Source organism: Brienomyrus brachyistius, chromosome 7 (assembly GCF_023856365.1).
Source record: "Brienomyrus brachyistius isolate T26 chromosome 7, BBRACH_0.4, whole genome shotgun sequence".
Lineage (NCBI taxonomy): Eukaryota > Metazoa > Chordata > Actinopteri > Osteoglossiformes > Mormyridae > Brienomyrus > Brienomyrus brachyistius.
Window position 1 is genome coordinate 3,668,486 of NC_064539.1, and position 16,078 is coordinate 3,684,563.

Below are 16,078 nucleotides of genomic sequence, written 5' to 3' on the forward strand. Positions count from 1 at the left end.
ATATCTAGTTGGATGGCTAGATGAACACCGCTTCAGTTCCCAAACTTCTCCCCAGCGGCACCTCAGCCGTTCCATGATTTTGTTAAATTTCACCAACAGCTCAATTAAATAATTAATTATACTGGTTTAAAAAGTCAGTGACAGATTGACTAGCTGTACTGTATGAGGTGTGCTAGTGGCCAAGTCAAAAAATACATGGCTGCACTGGATGGTCGTTACAAATACTAGGATGATTTTAGCAGAGGTTCTGAAATGGCTAAGCTGACACACTTTGACAGGCATAATGTAGCTGAAGTTCAGCCTGTAGCTGAAGACCCTGCCCCACTGCAGAAGTTCAAGGGAATTCTGCTTTTCCTTCTCCATCACTTCCTGGATGGCCTCTTTCGAAGACCTCTTCATGCACACCCTAGCCAGATGCACTGAGAGGCTTGGCTGTGTCTTCTTGCACACGGGGCAGAGCAGGAAATGCCTGCTCGAAGCACTGGGGATAAAATAAAATTAAAAAAAGTCATAAATAAAGATTAGATTTGATTCATTACTTTTAGTTGAATAAAGAAACAGTCCAGTCATCATCAACACTGTTCGTTTCACAGTGGTTTGGATAAATAACATTTGCATATCCTGATGGCTCCTAGACTGAGTAAAGTACATAATCACAGCTATTGAAACATGTTAACTAATTACTTACATTTATATTAAAATAAAATTTAATTAATTAAATTAAACTTAAGTTGCTTCAAAATATTGTTTTAGTTTTGTAATGGATGCAATTTAAGTTTTAACAATAGCAGTCAGTGGTCAGAGACTTTTGCACAGTGTCAGTAAAGTAGAACAAGTTTATCCACAATTTCTACAGATTCTAATGAAATGAACAGTCCATTATTGGGATGGCTGAGGTCCTTCACGATCTTCTTGGCCTTGGTCCAGCACCGCCTGCTGTAGATTGAGTGCAGGTCAGGGAGCTCGGTGCAGATGGTGCGCTCAGCTGATCGCACAACCCTCTGTAGAGCTCGTCTGTCCTGCATGGTGCTGTTCCCGAACCAGGTTTCCTCCCAGAGTACGTGCAGATCAGTTGCATTGGGGAGTCCATACTGTGATGCTGAGTGAGTGTAGTAGGAGTTTGAGAGATGAAACTCCTGATGATTTACTCCCTCGGCTAACTAACCAGAACAGGATCATACCAATACCAAAATTATAAGTTTATAAATGTTTTTCACTACCCTGATTCATTCAGTTATTTCTGTTTGTTAATTCCACCCCCCAAGCAAATACATAAACAAACAAACAAACAAATATTGAGGGGGGATGTGTCAGAGGTGATAGAATCAGTGGATGAATCTAAAAAAAAAAGTCATGATTTTTTTCTCTCCAAAACATAATGCACAAAAGTTAGGTAAGACATTGACATGTTATGACAGTAGCATGATGCAGAGGAACAAACAGAAGGAAATATCAAACTAAACCTGAGTCAACTAGGACTAATTACACTAAATTAAGTGGAACACACAAAATACCTAAAACCACTTAATAAACAAACAACAAATATTGCATTAGATAAACTATACTGATGCCTGAGAGAAGTTGTTGTGCAAGCTGCAGCAAGTACGTAAGGCACAGGTGCAGAGACACTACATATAGTGCAAACTAATTTAAAAGTATACAGTACACACAATGATTCCTGAAAAATCAAAATACCGTGGAATACTAATGAAATACTTATCAGGATGATGATGATGATGATGATAGAAATAATAAAGAATTAGTTTAAGGTATTATGCAATTGACATGTACAATTAAAAAAGAAATTGCACCAGACATTTCCTGTGGCAAAGAAGGGTTGCTTTGTGGCATGTCGCCGACAGGATGTCATGGGCAGGAGGGTAGGCAGGCAGGGCAGCACAGGCAGAAGGGCTGGCGGGCAGCCAGAACTGTTTTGCCACTGCAGTTTGTTTTACAGTTTCATCTGCATTTGTTTCCCCAAGGTATAACAGCAGCTAATTTATGAACATGCTGCTTTTCAGAAAAGAAGTTTAATTTCCAGGAGCATGACCAGTGCACACATTTAGTGTTGACGGTTCTTTGTAAAATGGATGTCCTGTACTTTTATTGATCTGTCCGTCCGTCCATCCATCCATCCATCCATCCATCCATTTTCTAACTACTTCTGATGAAGTTCCGGGTTATGGCGAATTGAACGTCTGACTCCGGTCAGCTGAGCAAAGTTGGTAACCTTGGTATTGTGTGTAGGAGATTCGGTATAACTATAATTTCGTTCTCCATTTACATGCCGGAAGTGTCTTTAAGTGTTATGTAGTTTTGCCTGAAACGCAAAAATAAAAGAAAGCAATTAGAGCTAACCAGTTGCTGCTGTAGTGATTGAAGAACTTTTGTCGGAAGTTGGATTCGAACCCACGCCTTACTTCAGAGAACAGAATACACCTTACTTCGGAAGGCTGTTTACGTTGAGTCGGGCGAATGAGACCACTCGGCCATGGGGCAGTTTCCAGTTAAGGCTGGCTCGCTGCGAAGAGTGGGTGAGTCCTAGTGTGCGTTAGAGCGGGTTAGCGATTTCAGTCAGAAATTTCAGGGTAATAGCGGCGAAAAAAATGGATCATATTGCCAATGTTGCTCAGAATCGCAGTAGCCTTCCGATGGTATGCGGTGCGTTGCGGTAGATTACTGTGACAAGAAAGCAAACTTTCATTATTACCATTCTGTTTATATTAAATTACGATCTTCCATATTAATCAAGGGATTGTAAAACTGAGAATATTTCAGCTCCAGTAGTTTATACTAAAGTTGCCCGAGTCACAACATGGTCTTTAAATGGCAAAGACAGACATAAATCAAATGTATATGAGCAGCAACATAACTTAGCATCCGGACCCCCAATAGGATAAGCGGTTTGGAAAATGGATGGATGGATGGAAATGTGATGTGGTGGCGAAGTCGTGCAGAAGTTTTACAACTGCACTATCGATTTATCACTTTATTTAGAAATATAAATTCAGTTCTTATCATTTTTAAAAGTTACTTTCTTTCACATTTGAATTTCAAGGTGTCCCTCACAGTGACACTGAAGGGCGGGGCTACGGGGGGCGGAGGTGGGGGACGCGGTCAGAATGGTATGCACTTTGGCTCCTCAAATTTCACCATCCTATGATTCTGCTGCGCGTCCTCGTGACCCAATTTTAATAGTTTTATTAATATATTTTTTTTAAATTTGCGAATACAAAAAATGTCGTCTTTACTGCAAAAAGTCATCCCTTATGTGTAATGTAATGCTTTTTTTTTACCACTAGATGTCGACATAGACCGTGGAAAGCCGGTCAAAGTAAGTGCGACACTTAGCGGCAATTACAATATTTATTGTTAAATCAATGTAAAAAAAAGTTAAATGTAATGACTTGTACTTTTTTATGAATTTGGATCTCTTTAGAGCAAACATATTCAAATGGTTTGCTTTTATAACGCTCCAAGTAACTGCGCAAGCCCCTCAAAGTGCTTTATGCCTCTCGCTTCCCATTCATTTCAATGGGCTTTCCCGACATTTGGGTAATTGTTTATTCCAAAGCCTCGAAAACACTCTGAACTGCAATTTGTCATGCAAAATGCATAATTTGTTGTATAAAATATGCTGACTTCTAAAAAACAATTTATTAAAAGAAAATAAAAAGGGCATGCCATTATATATTTGGTTGCTTTTTGCCACCGTTTGACCGTTTTCTGCTCAGTAACTGTGCCTGGTCCTTCCCTGCTGTAAAGCTATTTTTAGTACCTCTTGCTAGCTCACCATTTGGTCACTGACAAAAGATAAAAGAAGCCGACCACCCAGACAGGCAGGCGCCCAGAGTAATTACTGCCATAAAGCTATCACGTGTACGGGGAATGCAAAGAACGAAACTAAATGGATACAAACACCCCAGCCCATTTCAAAACAAAAACATTTCGCTGCTATTTTGCAACATTCTGGATATTTCAGAGCACAATGTTTACCTTCTATGTAAAGAGCTAAATGAGCATGAGCGCCGAAACCCCCTCCCCCGTTGTTCCCCCCAGTTCAGGAGTGGACGCTTCTGCTCAGAAGCTGCAAGGCTTTTGGCACAGCGTTTGGGGAAGCTCAGGGAAAGCAGCAGTCGAGCCCAGAGGACCCCCCCGCGGGAGTGAATGCGTCTTTTCCGGTGCTACATTGCTTTTGCACGGTGAGAGCGTTTGGAAAGGCCCAGCTCGGCGAAAGCGGCAGCCGATCTCTTTACGGACCCGCCCCCGCTGGAGTGAGAGAGTCTTCCACGGTGCTGCAAGGGTTTTGCACGGTGCTAGCGTTTGGAGAGGCCCAACTCGGCGAAATACTAGGTAAGTTGAATCCTAGGTCCTTAGGACTCTGAGCGTATTCACAGTGGGCTGTCTTTTCGGAGCCTGCTTTTTATTACAAGTTTAGCTGTTTATTACTAGCTATCATTCTTTCATACCTTTAGCCCCATCCCTTCTGCATTGCCATAGCGCTTTGGTTTCATATCTGATTAGTATTTAGTTGTTTTTTTTTTCATGGTAGTTGAATGCAGGCTCCGCTCCTAATCCCATTAAATTTGAATACTGGGTCATTAGGACCCAAAGAGAATCACGGGCGCCATTTTGATGACGTAAACTTTTTTTTTTCCGCCATTTTGGTATCCTGCCGTCCTGAGATATGCCCCGAAACACACAAAGTCAGCGCGCTGCAACTGAATCCCAACATGTTTAAAAAAAATGCTTCTAAACCGCAAATTAAACTGGGTGACGAGGACCCTGTAAGGTGCCAAAGGAGAGGAGACCTGCACATGTAAAGTCACTCTACCTCTGCTTCCAGCGAGACAAGAGCTCCAGATTCTGTTGAAGATTTCATCTTTTGTTGAACAACTTCTCAAGAATGGCTTCCAAGTTGTAAGTTATGATCAATTTATTATTTCATTTGAATCTGTAGAAATTGTGGATAAACTTGTTCTACTTTACTGACACTGTGCAAAAGTCTCTGACCACTGACTGCTATTGTTAAAACTTAAATTGCATCAATTACAAAACTAAAACAATATTTTGAAGCAACTTAAGTTTAATTTAATTAATTAAATTAATTAAAGGCGATTGGCTCAGCTGAGCAGTGCATCAGACAAGCCTCCAACATCCAGTCTCTGTTGAACAGGGTTGTGAAAGCAGATGTAGGTTTTCAGGATATATTTAATCTTTGTGATCACATTGCTGAAACTCAAGATGGCATTGGCAACCATCGCTTCAATTTAATTTCACTTGTCTTGCTTTCACAAGTTGAGAGAAGACCATGTGGCAAAAGTACATACTCTCCAACTACAGACCAGCAGTTTGAGGAAGAAACTGTGTAAAATAGTACTGTTATAAGGATACTAAATACTAGACACAGAGCCTCTGTCTTCCCACCCCCACGTCACAGGAAAGACACAGCTTCTGTACTGACACCAGTATATATTGCAGTTCATTGGCTATAGTTCTTGACAAATATATACAAGATGCCTGTGTGTATAGACCTGCCCTGTCTATAGTTATTTTTCCAAAAAGGAGGTAACTGGATGTTCATCTTTCATATTACCGTAAATGTAAAAAAAATAATAAAGTATTTTCCTTGTCTGGAAAATGTATTGTGTACAGTTCATTGACTATAGTTCTCTACAAGTCTATACAAATGCCCGTTGCTTTGGATAAAGGCGTCTGCTAAATGCTTAAATGCAGTAACGGTCCTAGCTGATGAGGCGCCCTAGGCGAGCATCAGCGCCGGCACCCCCCCCCCCCCCAGGTGTAGGGAAACTATAGCGGAACTAATGTTGCGTTTGGGTTTAGGTCTGGTCAGTTTTGCTGGTAACATTTTTGTTTTGCTCAGTTATAAGTGCAGCATTTGTTATGCGGCTGAGAAAGTGTTTTAAGTTATAACGTCAATATTCATGGATATTGGAGTTATTGTATGAGCTGCAGTCATAAGTTAATGGCGTGAGCAAGCTGTAGCCTATTTAGGTTTGTGTTTGGTTATTTTTAGGAAAATGCCTGTGTTTTTACTGATTCATTTTTTGATGTATGTGCTTTATTTTATCTAGTTCTCACGGCATGCTCGACCGGATAGATATGTGAATAAATGCCCGTGATCAGAGATCAACTTGTGTTCGTTATTGAGGGAGGTTACAAGGGGGGGCGGCTCATAGGAAAGTTACGTATCATCATCATCATCATCATCATTATTATTATTATTACTTAATAGGCTTTGCTAAGCAGGTAAATTCATGTGGGCTTGTTCTTTTCATATTAAGACGCATTAATACCAACTAGCTTTAAGAATAGTGGAATGTTACACTTTTTTCTTCCTCCGTTTGTGGCACCCCCTGGATGAATGGCGCCCTTAGCATTTGCCTATATTGCCAATGCCACGGGCCGGCCTGCATAAATGCATGAGTGGTAACGCAATGGGGCTTATCATGGAGATTACCAGGGTCTTTCAGCTAACATTGCTGGCCTTTTTTTGTTGTGTTTTGTATTTGCATTGTTCTGCATGTAGTAGGAGAGTAGTGTATGTTTATTTCGAATGGAAGAATGAAAAAATACCTATATGTGCATTACATTTTGAACATAAAAGTAGGCTGTGTTAAGAAAACCCGCTTCTCTGTCGATTTACTCGTGGCTCGGTCGTAAATACATGTCTGACATTTATAATGAACCAAGACAATAAAAATCGCTTCTCAAATTTGCCCATTTATGGTTCTTTATTTCTGAATGCCAGCTTGTCCCTGATAGACGTTCATTCATTTAAAAGGAGCTCTACCCCGTCCCAAGATGGCGGCTCTGTTGACGCATTCGCTCCCATAGACGGCTGTATTCAACGCGACAACCAGTGCTGCTGCCTTCTGCAGGTTGGCGAAGATGCGAAGGGAAACCAAGCATCAGATGAAGGTCCACTTGTTCTACCAGCAGCTCCTGAGGTATGGTGCTACTGTAGAGTAGCTGTTAGCCATCCATCACTCTCCATGTGCTCATCTACATCTCCATCCACTTCAGCGAATCTGTGTGGGGGCCACTGGACCTGCTCAGTCTGGTGGCAGCAAGCGTCTCGAACCCATCTGACACAATCTTCTGGAAGGCAGCCCTCTTGTTGCCAAGTGATCATGAAAGAGATGCCAGTGTTGCTAACCAGTAAGTGGGGGAACTGGGTGTCGTTCGGGGAGGGATTGGGTGTTAGTTGGGTTTAGAGGTCCTGGAGCTTACATTTGTGCCCCCCTCCCATCTCTGATGCAGGATTTTGACAGAATGGCTGGAGTCCAAATTCGGTAACTCGGAGAAGCAAGAACACAGGGAGATGGTCCCCAACGGACACATGCAAACCTTGAGCATCAGCAGCGGCCTGCGGAGCGTGGGGGAGCGCATGCACACAGTGCACGTGTGTGTGAAGGTGTGGCAGATAGGGGGGAACTTGCCGATGAATATCGACAGGCTTCATGCCCCTGTGTTGCATGTTCTGTCATTAATGTTAGTCTAGCATAGCTTAACATAGCCTAGCATAGTCTGGCACTATGTGATATTAGCAGGTCCTGTGGTAACACAGATGTTTGCGAAGGGTGCAAGTGCAGGAAGTGAGGCCATGTTTCTCACTGTGGGTCAGGTGGCCCGCGGGCCCCTCAGCGAGGAAGGCCAGTTGGCATTGGAGAAGCGGAAGGGGCTGATGGGCATGGGCGCCCTGCTGATGCTGCTGCCCTCGGCAGTCAGTCCCGGGGCTGATGAGGAAGACGGGGACATCTTCCTGTTATCCGCCCTGCTGCAACTCCGGCAGATCCAGCAGGCTAATGCCTGGCCACAGGCCCTTCCTCTGGTGGTGGTGGTCCCAGGGCAGGCTGGGCACAGGGCCAGCGATGAACGGCTAGAGGAAGGTGTGACACTAACCGTGTCTATGACAACAGGTGTCGCGTGGGATTCGCTTACTTTACTTATAGCATTTCTCTTGAGGCTATGTTTACGTATGCAGAGCTAATACAGTTGGTTTGTTCCTCCTGTCTGACCATCGGTTTCCTTTCCCTGTAAGACCTGATGCTTCAGACACTCATTGAGGAAGGTTTGATTTCAGAGTACATGTTCGTCCATATCCCCGAGACCACGAACGAACCCCAAGGATCCGAGCAGGTGAGTGTGCATGTTGTCGCTGGCCTCGGTAAGATTGAACCATCCCATTGACCATCACCCCCGTCTCCCCGCAGATCCGCCATGCCGTCAGGTGGCTCTCTGCCCGCTCCACGGCACCAGCCCGGCTCGTCTCGCAGACGTTGGTGCAGGTTGTGGAGGCCGGGCTCTGCCGCGAGTTTGCTGGTAGGCTTCACCGTGATCGGAGGGACCGTGACATGGCGGGACTGCCCTCCCAGGGCCCTGCACCCGTCATCGGCCTCTACAACACTGTCCTGGCTTTCTTGGCTGGCCTTGTGTCGTCCCCGAGTCTGGCTGGCCTCTCCTGGCCCGTGGCAGAGTTCTCGGTGCCAGGGGGTGGTGACTGCCTACCACATCTGCTCTGGAACTCGGCTGAGCACCTGGAGTGGCTCCAGGGGGCAGTCCTGAGCCTGCGGCTGCCCGACTGGCCGCTGCCAGCCGTGGGGGGTATGTCCATGCCTCAGATTCGGAATTCGGACTTCTTGCTAAGTGGCTGCTTCTTAGTCTGTTTCCTTAAATTTCTGCTGCTGCCACCGCTCCCCCCACCCAGCTCCTTGGAGCCAGCTGGTTGCCTCCATCTTCCAGTACGTATCTCAAATCCCATGGTCCCGCCACAGCCAGCCACTCCTTATGTCCCAGTTGGAGAACCTTTTGGAGAGGCTGCGTCAGGACTGTGTGGGCCGAGGTGGGGGGCCGGACAAGGAGCCCACTTTCTGGGAGGTGCCCTGGGACGAAATTGTCATGCTCTGTGTAGAGCACCAACTCCGGGACTGGAACCCTCCTGGGTGCCCCGTGAGTGAAGGTGAGGGGGGTGGGGTGGGTCTGACGTTTGGGGGGGCCTACTGGGGATGCCATGCAGGTGTGAACCTATCCCACCATCTTCAGATGTCATCAGTGACGACGGAGAAATCTCGGTGTATTTCCTGAGCGATGGGCTGCAGGGCTTCATACCGCCGTCCTGCTGGGTGGATGCCGTAAAGCAGACGCACAGGGACAAGCAGCAGGGGAAGGCAGGGTAAGAGCCAGCCAGCCATGTAAATCTAACACATTCCAGATAGACTGTTAACAGTGACCTGCAGATTTAATGAATATTATTTACTATTAAATGGAAGAAGAGGGAAAGCCATCAGCTTCCAGTCTTGCTCATATCCCCAAGAGTGGTGTACAATACTGGCTTCTTATCCAAAGTCTCTGCCATTGCAGGTGTCACCAGAGCATGTGGCCTCATCCTCGACTGGCCAGGCCACGTCTTCAACAGAAGCTGTTTCACAGCATGGTTGAGGACCCTGAGTCCGGATCCGGTGTTGCCCCTGTTTTGGATGCTGCCTCCAGCCCCCAGGACCTCCTGGCTCGCATTGAGGAGGAGAAAGAACAGAGCCGCAGGTCTGACAGAGAACAGACATGCTACACACGTGTACTCTCTCATGTGAGTTGTGGCATAAACATTGAGCCATTTCCTGTTTGACTTGGATCTGCAGGTTCGAGGACCAGCTGCGTACCTGGCTTGACGTCGAGTCCCTGGGCCCTTCCTCTTCCTCCTCACCACTTTTCTTGCCTTCTTCGTTACTGTCTGTACCGGAGATCGTAGTGCCCTCCCCAAAGATGGCTGCCCCACCTGCACTTGCCCTGGTATTGACCCTGTGCCTACACAGGTGCTCACATTTTAAGACCCCAAGTACCCTGTGCTCATCAGTTGAGACTGTTTCTGTGCCCATTTTTGTAGCAGAAGGAGCGCAGTGTCCGCAGTGACCAGGCCAGGGGAGCTGCCAGTTCTATGGGGAGGCGTCTACAGGAGCTGGAGCAGCTGATCTCTGCAAGCCGGGAGGAGGAGCTCGCATGTGAGCTGAAGCTAAGCTGCCTTCTGGACATTGTTGATGACTGAGTGTCATGTGACCCACCTGATGTCTGCCGTTGACTGCCACAAGTTGTCTCTCTTATGCCTGATTTCTGCAGTATATTTAGTTGTGTGGTACTTGTGCATATATTGCTTTGAAGAGTATGATGTACAGTAATTTACACAACATTGGGAGTGTTGTAACTGGGGGAAAAACATGTCATAGGAAATGGACAGTTTTTTAGGGTTTTTTTTTGTGCAAATTTTAAATATTAAAATGTTATTGTATTTAGAAACCCATGGCTATTTCTTTGTTTTTTTTCCATCATGAAACTTTGTTTATTGTACTTTTAAATTGAATCACAATTTGCTGCAGAATCTTTAAAACCTGTGACGTTATTTGCCCATATTAGACACTCATACGTGGGGTTGTTACTGCTGTTTCTTTAACCTTGTGTATTGTTGGTCAAAATTAACAATTTAGGTAATATCTGCATTGTACACCATTGCAAAAGTATGTCTTTTTTTAGATTCTTAAAGAAATGTCATGCAGCTCAATTATATATTCATGTAATTGAACTGAAGATCACAGCAGTTCACTAAGCAGTCTGCCACTGAGTTCCTTTTATAAACTGGCTGGCTGGTTTTTAAGAAAATATGCCCGTGGATGCCCTACAGGTGGCAGCAGGGAGCCATCTGCATATGTACAGACAGTCTGCTGGTTAAGAATATTCGACTGACTTGATGTAGCTAAGATATTTTGCATTTAAAAGCAGATGGCCATAGATCCTATCATACTAATTTAGTTTAAAACTATTTTTAATATCAAACATATGCATTACTTTATGATGCTCATGAAAACATCACCCTGCTTTATTCTTTCGTGGGCTTGAGGTACAGTACTGTATGCAGTTATTTTTAATATTACTGTACTATAATGTTCTGTAGTATTACTCTTCTCACACCAATAAATTTGACTTTAAGACTGACTTAGGATGGATCTTCTATTCTGGGGACTTCCTGTATTCTGTATGATGTTCATTATGAACTGCTTCCTCTGATAGTTTTCTGCTTGTTGAAATAATGTCTACCTGCCCCTGCGCTCACTGTCATGTAATTCTGTTATGCACTTTTAAATGCAGGGAGCAGATAATCCCTCCCCCCCCCCTGCTGACTGTTCCAAATCATGGGTGCATGTTACAAGTGCGGAACATATTTTAACTTAGTACTAACTTAGCATCATATTTGATCTGATTCGACTGAATATTCCAGGTTTCCATCTCTCATGCATCTGGTGTGAGGTGTTTTCAGACTCTCAGGCTGGCGCAAAGAAATCTTACGGCAAGTCTATTTTACACTAGTATAAACGTAAAATCAGCGACACCAAAGGCGTTAGAGTAGTTTGCAAAACCTACAGACTATTTAAAAGGTAACACAACTGTTGCATACGTTTTATATGCGTGTTATCTGGGTGTGCAGACTTGTGGCGAATTGAACGTCTCACTCCGGTCAGCTGAGCAAAGTTGGTAACCTTGGTATTGTGTGTAGGAGATTCGGTATAACTATAATTTCGTTCTCATTTGCATGCCCGAAGTGTCTTTAAGTGTTATGTAGTTTTGCCTGAAACGCAACAATAAAACAAAGCAATTAAAGCCAATCAGTTGCTCAAATGCTGCTGTGGTGATTGAAGAACTTTTGTCGGAAGTGGGATTCGAACCCACGGCTTACTTCGGAGAACAGAATATCCCTTGCGTCGGAAGGCCAGTTACGTCGTGCGTGGTGTCTGAGACCGCTCGGCCATGCGGCAGTTTCCCGTTAAACCGTAAGGAGTAGGTTAAGTCCAGCCTTGGCCTCCAAGCTGACGTTTTTCTACATATGTGCTTGTGTATCATGGACAGTAAGAGGGGGCAGGCAAGGAGAGAATTTCTCTCTTTGGGGATCAATAGAGTGTTATTATTATAACGTCTAAAAAGTATGATGGTCTGTCGATGAATCAATAAGAAAATAAATGAAGTCGTTTTCGCGAACACGCTGGTAAAGCCAGGGGCCGGACCGACTGTAGGGGGCGTGGCCAGAGACTGCCTGCTGACCATAGCTGTCAAGTCTCCCGTTTTGGCCGGGAAACTACCGTATTTTACTTCTCTTTCCCGCCGTCCTCCCGTATTAGTATTTTCCCGTAAATCTCCCGTATAATAATATATATATATATATATTTAAAAATTCTTCTGCCTCTCCAAACTGAACTGTCAGTAGCCTCGCGAGAACTGCCACCTGCATAGCCTGGGTGGCAGTTATCGCGAGATTAGTGCCAACAGCGGGAAGGAGAAAGGAGAGAGATGGATGGATGGATGGATGTGTAGAAGGAGAAGGCGTCCCTGCCAAGAAACAAAGAAGTCATGTAAATACATCGGAAAATGGGACGACGAATTTACTTTCCTAAAGAGGAGCAGGATGGGGCACAGTCACGCGTTCTGTAAGATTTGTAAATGCGATTTTAGTGTCTCCCACGGGGAAGGAACGATGTCAGTCGGCATGAAAAATCCAAGTCATTAGTGAATGACAGAGAGCCGCATGAGTGAACATGAAAAATTAGTAGAAAATGCGCAATGAAAATAAAATGTAAATGACAAATGGTTATTTTATATTTCTTGTACACCTGTCTTAAAATGTAAGGGATACTGGAGCCTGGTTGCGGTGGTGGGATGGCTCTCGGCGGGTGCCGGAAAATTTCCTTTATTTTCAAATCCAAACCTTGACAGGTATGCTGCTGACTGTTCCAAATCATGGGTGCATGTTACAAGTCCGGAACATATTTTAACTTAGTACTAACTTAGCATCATATTTGATCTGATTCGACTGAATATCCCAGGTTTCCATCTCTCATGCATCTGGTGTGACGTGTTTTCAGACTCTCAGGCTGGCGCAAAGAAATCTTACGGGAATTGAACGTCTCACTCCGGTCAGCTGAGCAAAGTTGGTAACCTTGGTATTGTGTGTAGGAGATTCGGTATAACTATAATTTCGTTCTCCATTTACATGCCCGTAGTGTCTTTAAGTGTTATGTAGTTTTGCCTGAAACGCAAAAATAAAACAAAGCAATTAAAGCCGATCAGTGGCTCAAATTCTGCTGTAGCGATTGAAGAACTTTTGTCGGAAGTTGGATTCGAACCCACGCCTTACTTCGGAGAACAGAACACCCCTTACGTTGAAAGGCCATTTTCGCTGCGCAGGAGGCTTTAGACCGCTCGGCCATGGGGCAGTTTCCAGTTGGACTGGAAGGAGTAGGTTAAGTCCAGCCTTGGCTCCCAAGCTGACGTTTTTCTACATATGTGCTTGTGTATCATGGACAGTAAGAGGGGGCAGGCAAGGAGAGAATTTCTCTCTTTGGGGATCAATAGAGTGTTGTTATTATAACGTCTAAAACGTATGATGGTCTGTCGATAAATCAATAACAATATCAATGAAGTCAATGTTTATGTAAAGAAATCAGAATTCAGGAAAAGCCAGGGGCCGGACCGGAGTGTAGGGGGCGTGGCCAGAGACAGCCTGCTGACTGTTCCAAATCATGGGTGCATGTTACAAGTCCGGAACATATTTTAACTTAGTACTAACTTAGCATCATATTTGATCTGATTCGACTGAATATCCCAGGTTTCCATCTCTCATGCATCTGGTGTGACGTGTTTGTCATACTCTCAGGCTGGCGCAAAGAAATCTTACGGGAATTGAACGTCTCACTCCGGTCAGCTGAGCAAAGTTGGTAACCTTGGTATTGTGTGTAGGAGATTCGGTATAACTATAATTTCGTTCTCCATTTACATGCCCGTAGTGTCTTTAAGTGTTATGTAGTTTTGCCTGAAACGCAAAAATAAAACAAAGCAATTAAAGCCGATCAGTGGCTCAAATTCTGCTGTAGCGATTGAAGAACTTTTGTCGGAAGTTGGATTCGAACCCACGCCTTACTTCGGAGAACAGAACACCCCTTACTTTGAAAGGCCATTTTCGCTGCGCAGAAGGCTTTAGACCGCTCGGCCATGGGGCAGTTTCCAGTTGGACTGGAAGGAGTAGGTTAAGTCCAGCCTTGGCTCCCAAGCTGACGTTTTTCTACATATGTGCTTGTGTATCATGGACAGTAAGAGGGGGCAGGCAAGGAGAGAATTTCTCTCTTTGGGGATCAATAGAGTGTTGTTATTATAACGTCTAAAACGTATGATGGTCTGTCGATAAATCAATAACAATATCAATGAAGTCAATGTTTATGTAAAGAAATCAGAATTCAGGAAAAGCCAGGGGCCGGACCGGAGTGTAGGGGGCGTGGCCAGAGACAGCCTGCTGACTGTTCCAAATCATGGGTGCATGTTACAAGTCCGGAACATATTTTAACTTAGTACTAACTTAGCATCATATTTGATCTGATTCGACTGAATATCCCAGGTTTCCATCTCTCATGCATCTGGTGTGACGTGTTTGTCATACTCTCAGGCTGGCGCAAAGAAATCTTACGGGAATTGAACGTCTCACTCCGGTCAGCTGACCAAAGTTGGTAACCTTGGTATTGTGTGTAGGAGATTCGGTATAACTATAATTTCGTTCTCCATTTACATGCCCGTAGTGTCTTTAAGTGTTATGTAGTTTTGCCTGAAACGCAAAAATAAAACAAAGCAATTAAAGCCGATCAGTGGCTCAAATTTTGCTGTAGCGATTGAAGAACTTTTGTCGGAAGTTGGATTCGAACCCACGCCTTACTTCGGAGAACAGAATACCCCTTACTTTGAAAGGCCATTTTCGCTGCGCAGGAGGCTTTAGACCGCTCGGCCATGGGGCAGTTCCCAGTTGAACCCTAAGGAGTAGGTTAAGTCCAGCCTTGGCTTCCAAGCTGACGTTTTTCTACATATGTGCTTGTGTATCATGGACAGTAAGAGGGGGCAGGCAAGGAGAGAATTTCTCTCTTTGGGGATCAATAGAGTGTTGTTATTATAACGTCTAAAACGTATGATGGTCTGTCGATAAATCAATAACAATATCAATGAAGTCAATGTTTATCTAAAGGAATCAGAATTCAGGAAAAGCCAGGGGCCGGACCGAGTGTAGGGGGCGTGGCCAGAGACAGCCTGCTGACTGTTCCAAATCATGGGTGCATGTTACAAGTCCGGAACATATTTTAACTTAGTACTAACTTAGCATCATATTTGATCTGCAAAATATTTGATTGATCTGCATATTTGAGCAAAGTTGGTAACCTTGGTATTGTGTGTAGGAGATTCGGTATAACTATAATTTCGTTCTCCATTTACATGCCGGAAGTGTCTTTAAAGGGGTACCACCCATCCAGTATAGTTATCACTGGGCTATCACAATGTCATCACAATACTAAAGACTGAAACAAAGCCGTGAGGTCAGACCCTCTGTATACAGCACACAGTCTCACCCTCACATCCTGTATGACCACATTTCTGCTGTTCACATGGCATTTCTCCAGCTTCCATTGCCCTGCAATGGACTGACCCATGAAGGTCTACCTCACTTTACACTTTGCCCATGTCTTGTGTGTATACCCTGTCCGATCCTAACGTGTATTTAGTGTGTGTAAATCTCTCACTGCATCTGCATTTCGCAGTTCAGCTTCTGACAACATTGTGTTTCCCATCTGTGTATTTGGGTTCGGTGCTTGTTGGGTGCCTGTCGTGGTCCTTCTATTTACAATTGTACGCGGGGCATGCTGGGATATGCGCCCCGCCGGTGTTACACTAGTATAAAAAAAGGAATCTGGTCGAGTTTGTTCATTGACCAAATTTTGTTTTTGTGAACCAAATTGTTTGTAGGCCAAAGCATTTGTGAACTGCAAGCACTACTGTACTAATGATAAATTGGTATGAAAAAATGGAGACAATTTCTGAGACACCAGAGCGATCCGTGTACTGTAATATTTATCTCATCAATAACACAGTAAAAATACACATTAGCGCCAATTCATCTTCTTTATTCATCATGAATATTTTAATTCATTAATGCAGGAGTCTGTGATAAATCGCTATCAGCATTTGGTTTATAATGGCCAATTAA

The 16,078-nt window shown here is 44.2% G+C and overlaps 3 protein-coding genes across 11 annotated transcripts in view; 1 reads left to right on the top strand and 2 right to left on the bottom strand.

The window, feature by feature from the left end:
* LOC125745807 (uncharacterized) overlaps positions 1-16,078 on the bottom strand; it is a 260,830-nt gene that overhangs the window by 199,645 nt on the left and 45,107 nt on the right. The gene's annotated exons all lie outside the window — the stretch shown is intronic.
* The window catches only part of LOC125745795 (uncharacterized), a 201,294-nt gene that overhangs the window by 62,940 nt on the left and 122,276 nt on the right, over positions 1-16,078 (bottom strand). The window lies entirely within an intron of this gene.
* Positions 6,926-10,802, top strand: LOC125745800 (germinal-center associated nuclear protein-like). Of its 2 annotated transcripts, none has more exons than XM_049019012.1 (11): positions 6,926-6,971; positions 7,048-7,182; positions 7,285-7,438; positions 7,649-7,943; positions 8,066-8,163; positions 8,238-8,628; positions 8,732-8,983; positions 9,067-9,196; positions 9,385-9,564; positions 9,660-9,810; positions 9,905-10,802. In XM_049019012.1, the coding sequence occupies exons 1-11, from the start codon at positions 6,937-6,939 to the stop codon at positions 10,061-10,063; spliced, it is 1,980 nt and encodes a 659-aa protein (XP_048874969.1). In that variant the 5' UTR covers positions 6,926-6,936; the 3' UTR covers positions 10,064-10,802. The 2 variants fall into 2 exon arrangements, with proteins under 2 accessions (XP_048874969.1, XP_048874970.1); XM_049019013.1 differs by having other exon boundaries at positions 7,649-7,913.

What these genes read in the sequence shown, in the direction of transcription:
- LOC125745800 (XM_049019012.1), top strand. Translation starts at nt 6,937, where the DNA reads ATGAAGGTCCACTTGTTCTACCAGCAGCTCCTGAG. An exon ending in TTCTACCAGCAGCTCCTGAG is followed by an intron (nt 6,972 to 7,047) that starts GTATGGTGCTAC and finishes CATCCACTTCAG; the next exon opens with CGAATCTGTGTGGGGGCCAC. An exon ending in AAGCAGCAGGGGAAGGCAGG is followed by an intron (nt 9,197 to 9,384) that starts GTAAGAGCCAGC and finishes CTGCCATTGCAG; the next exon opens with GTGTCACCAGAGCATGTGGC.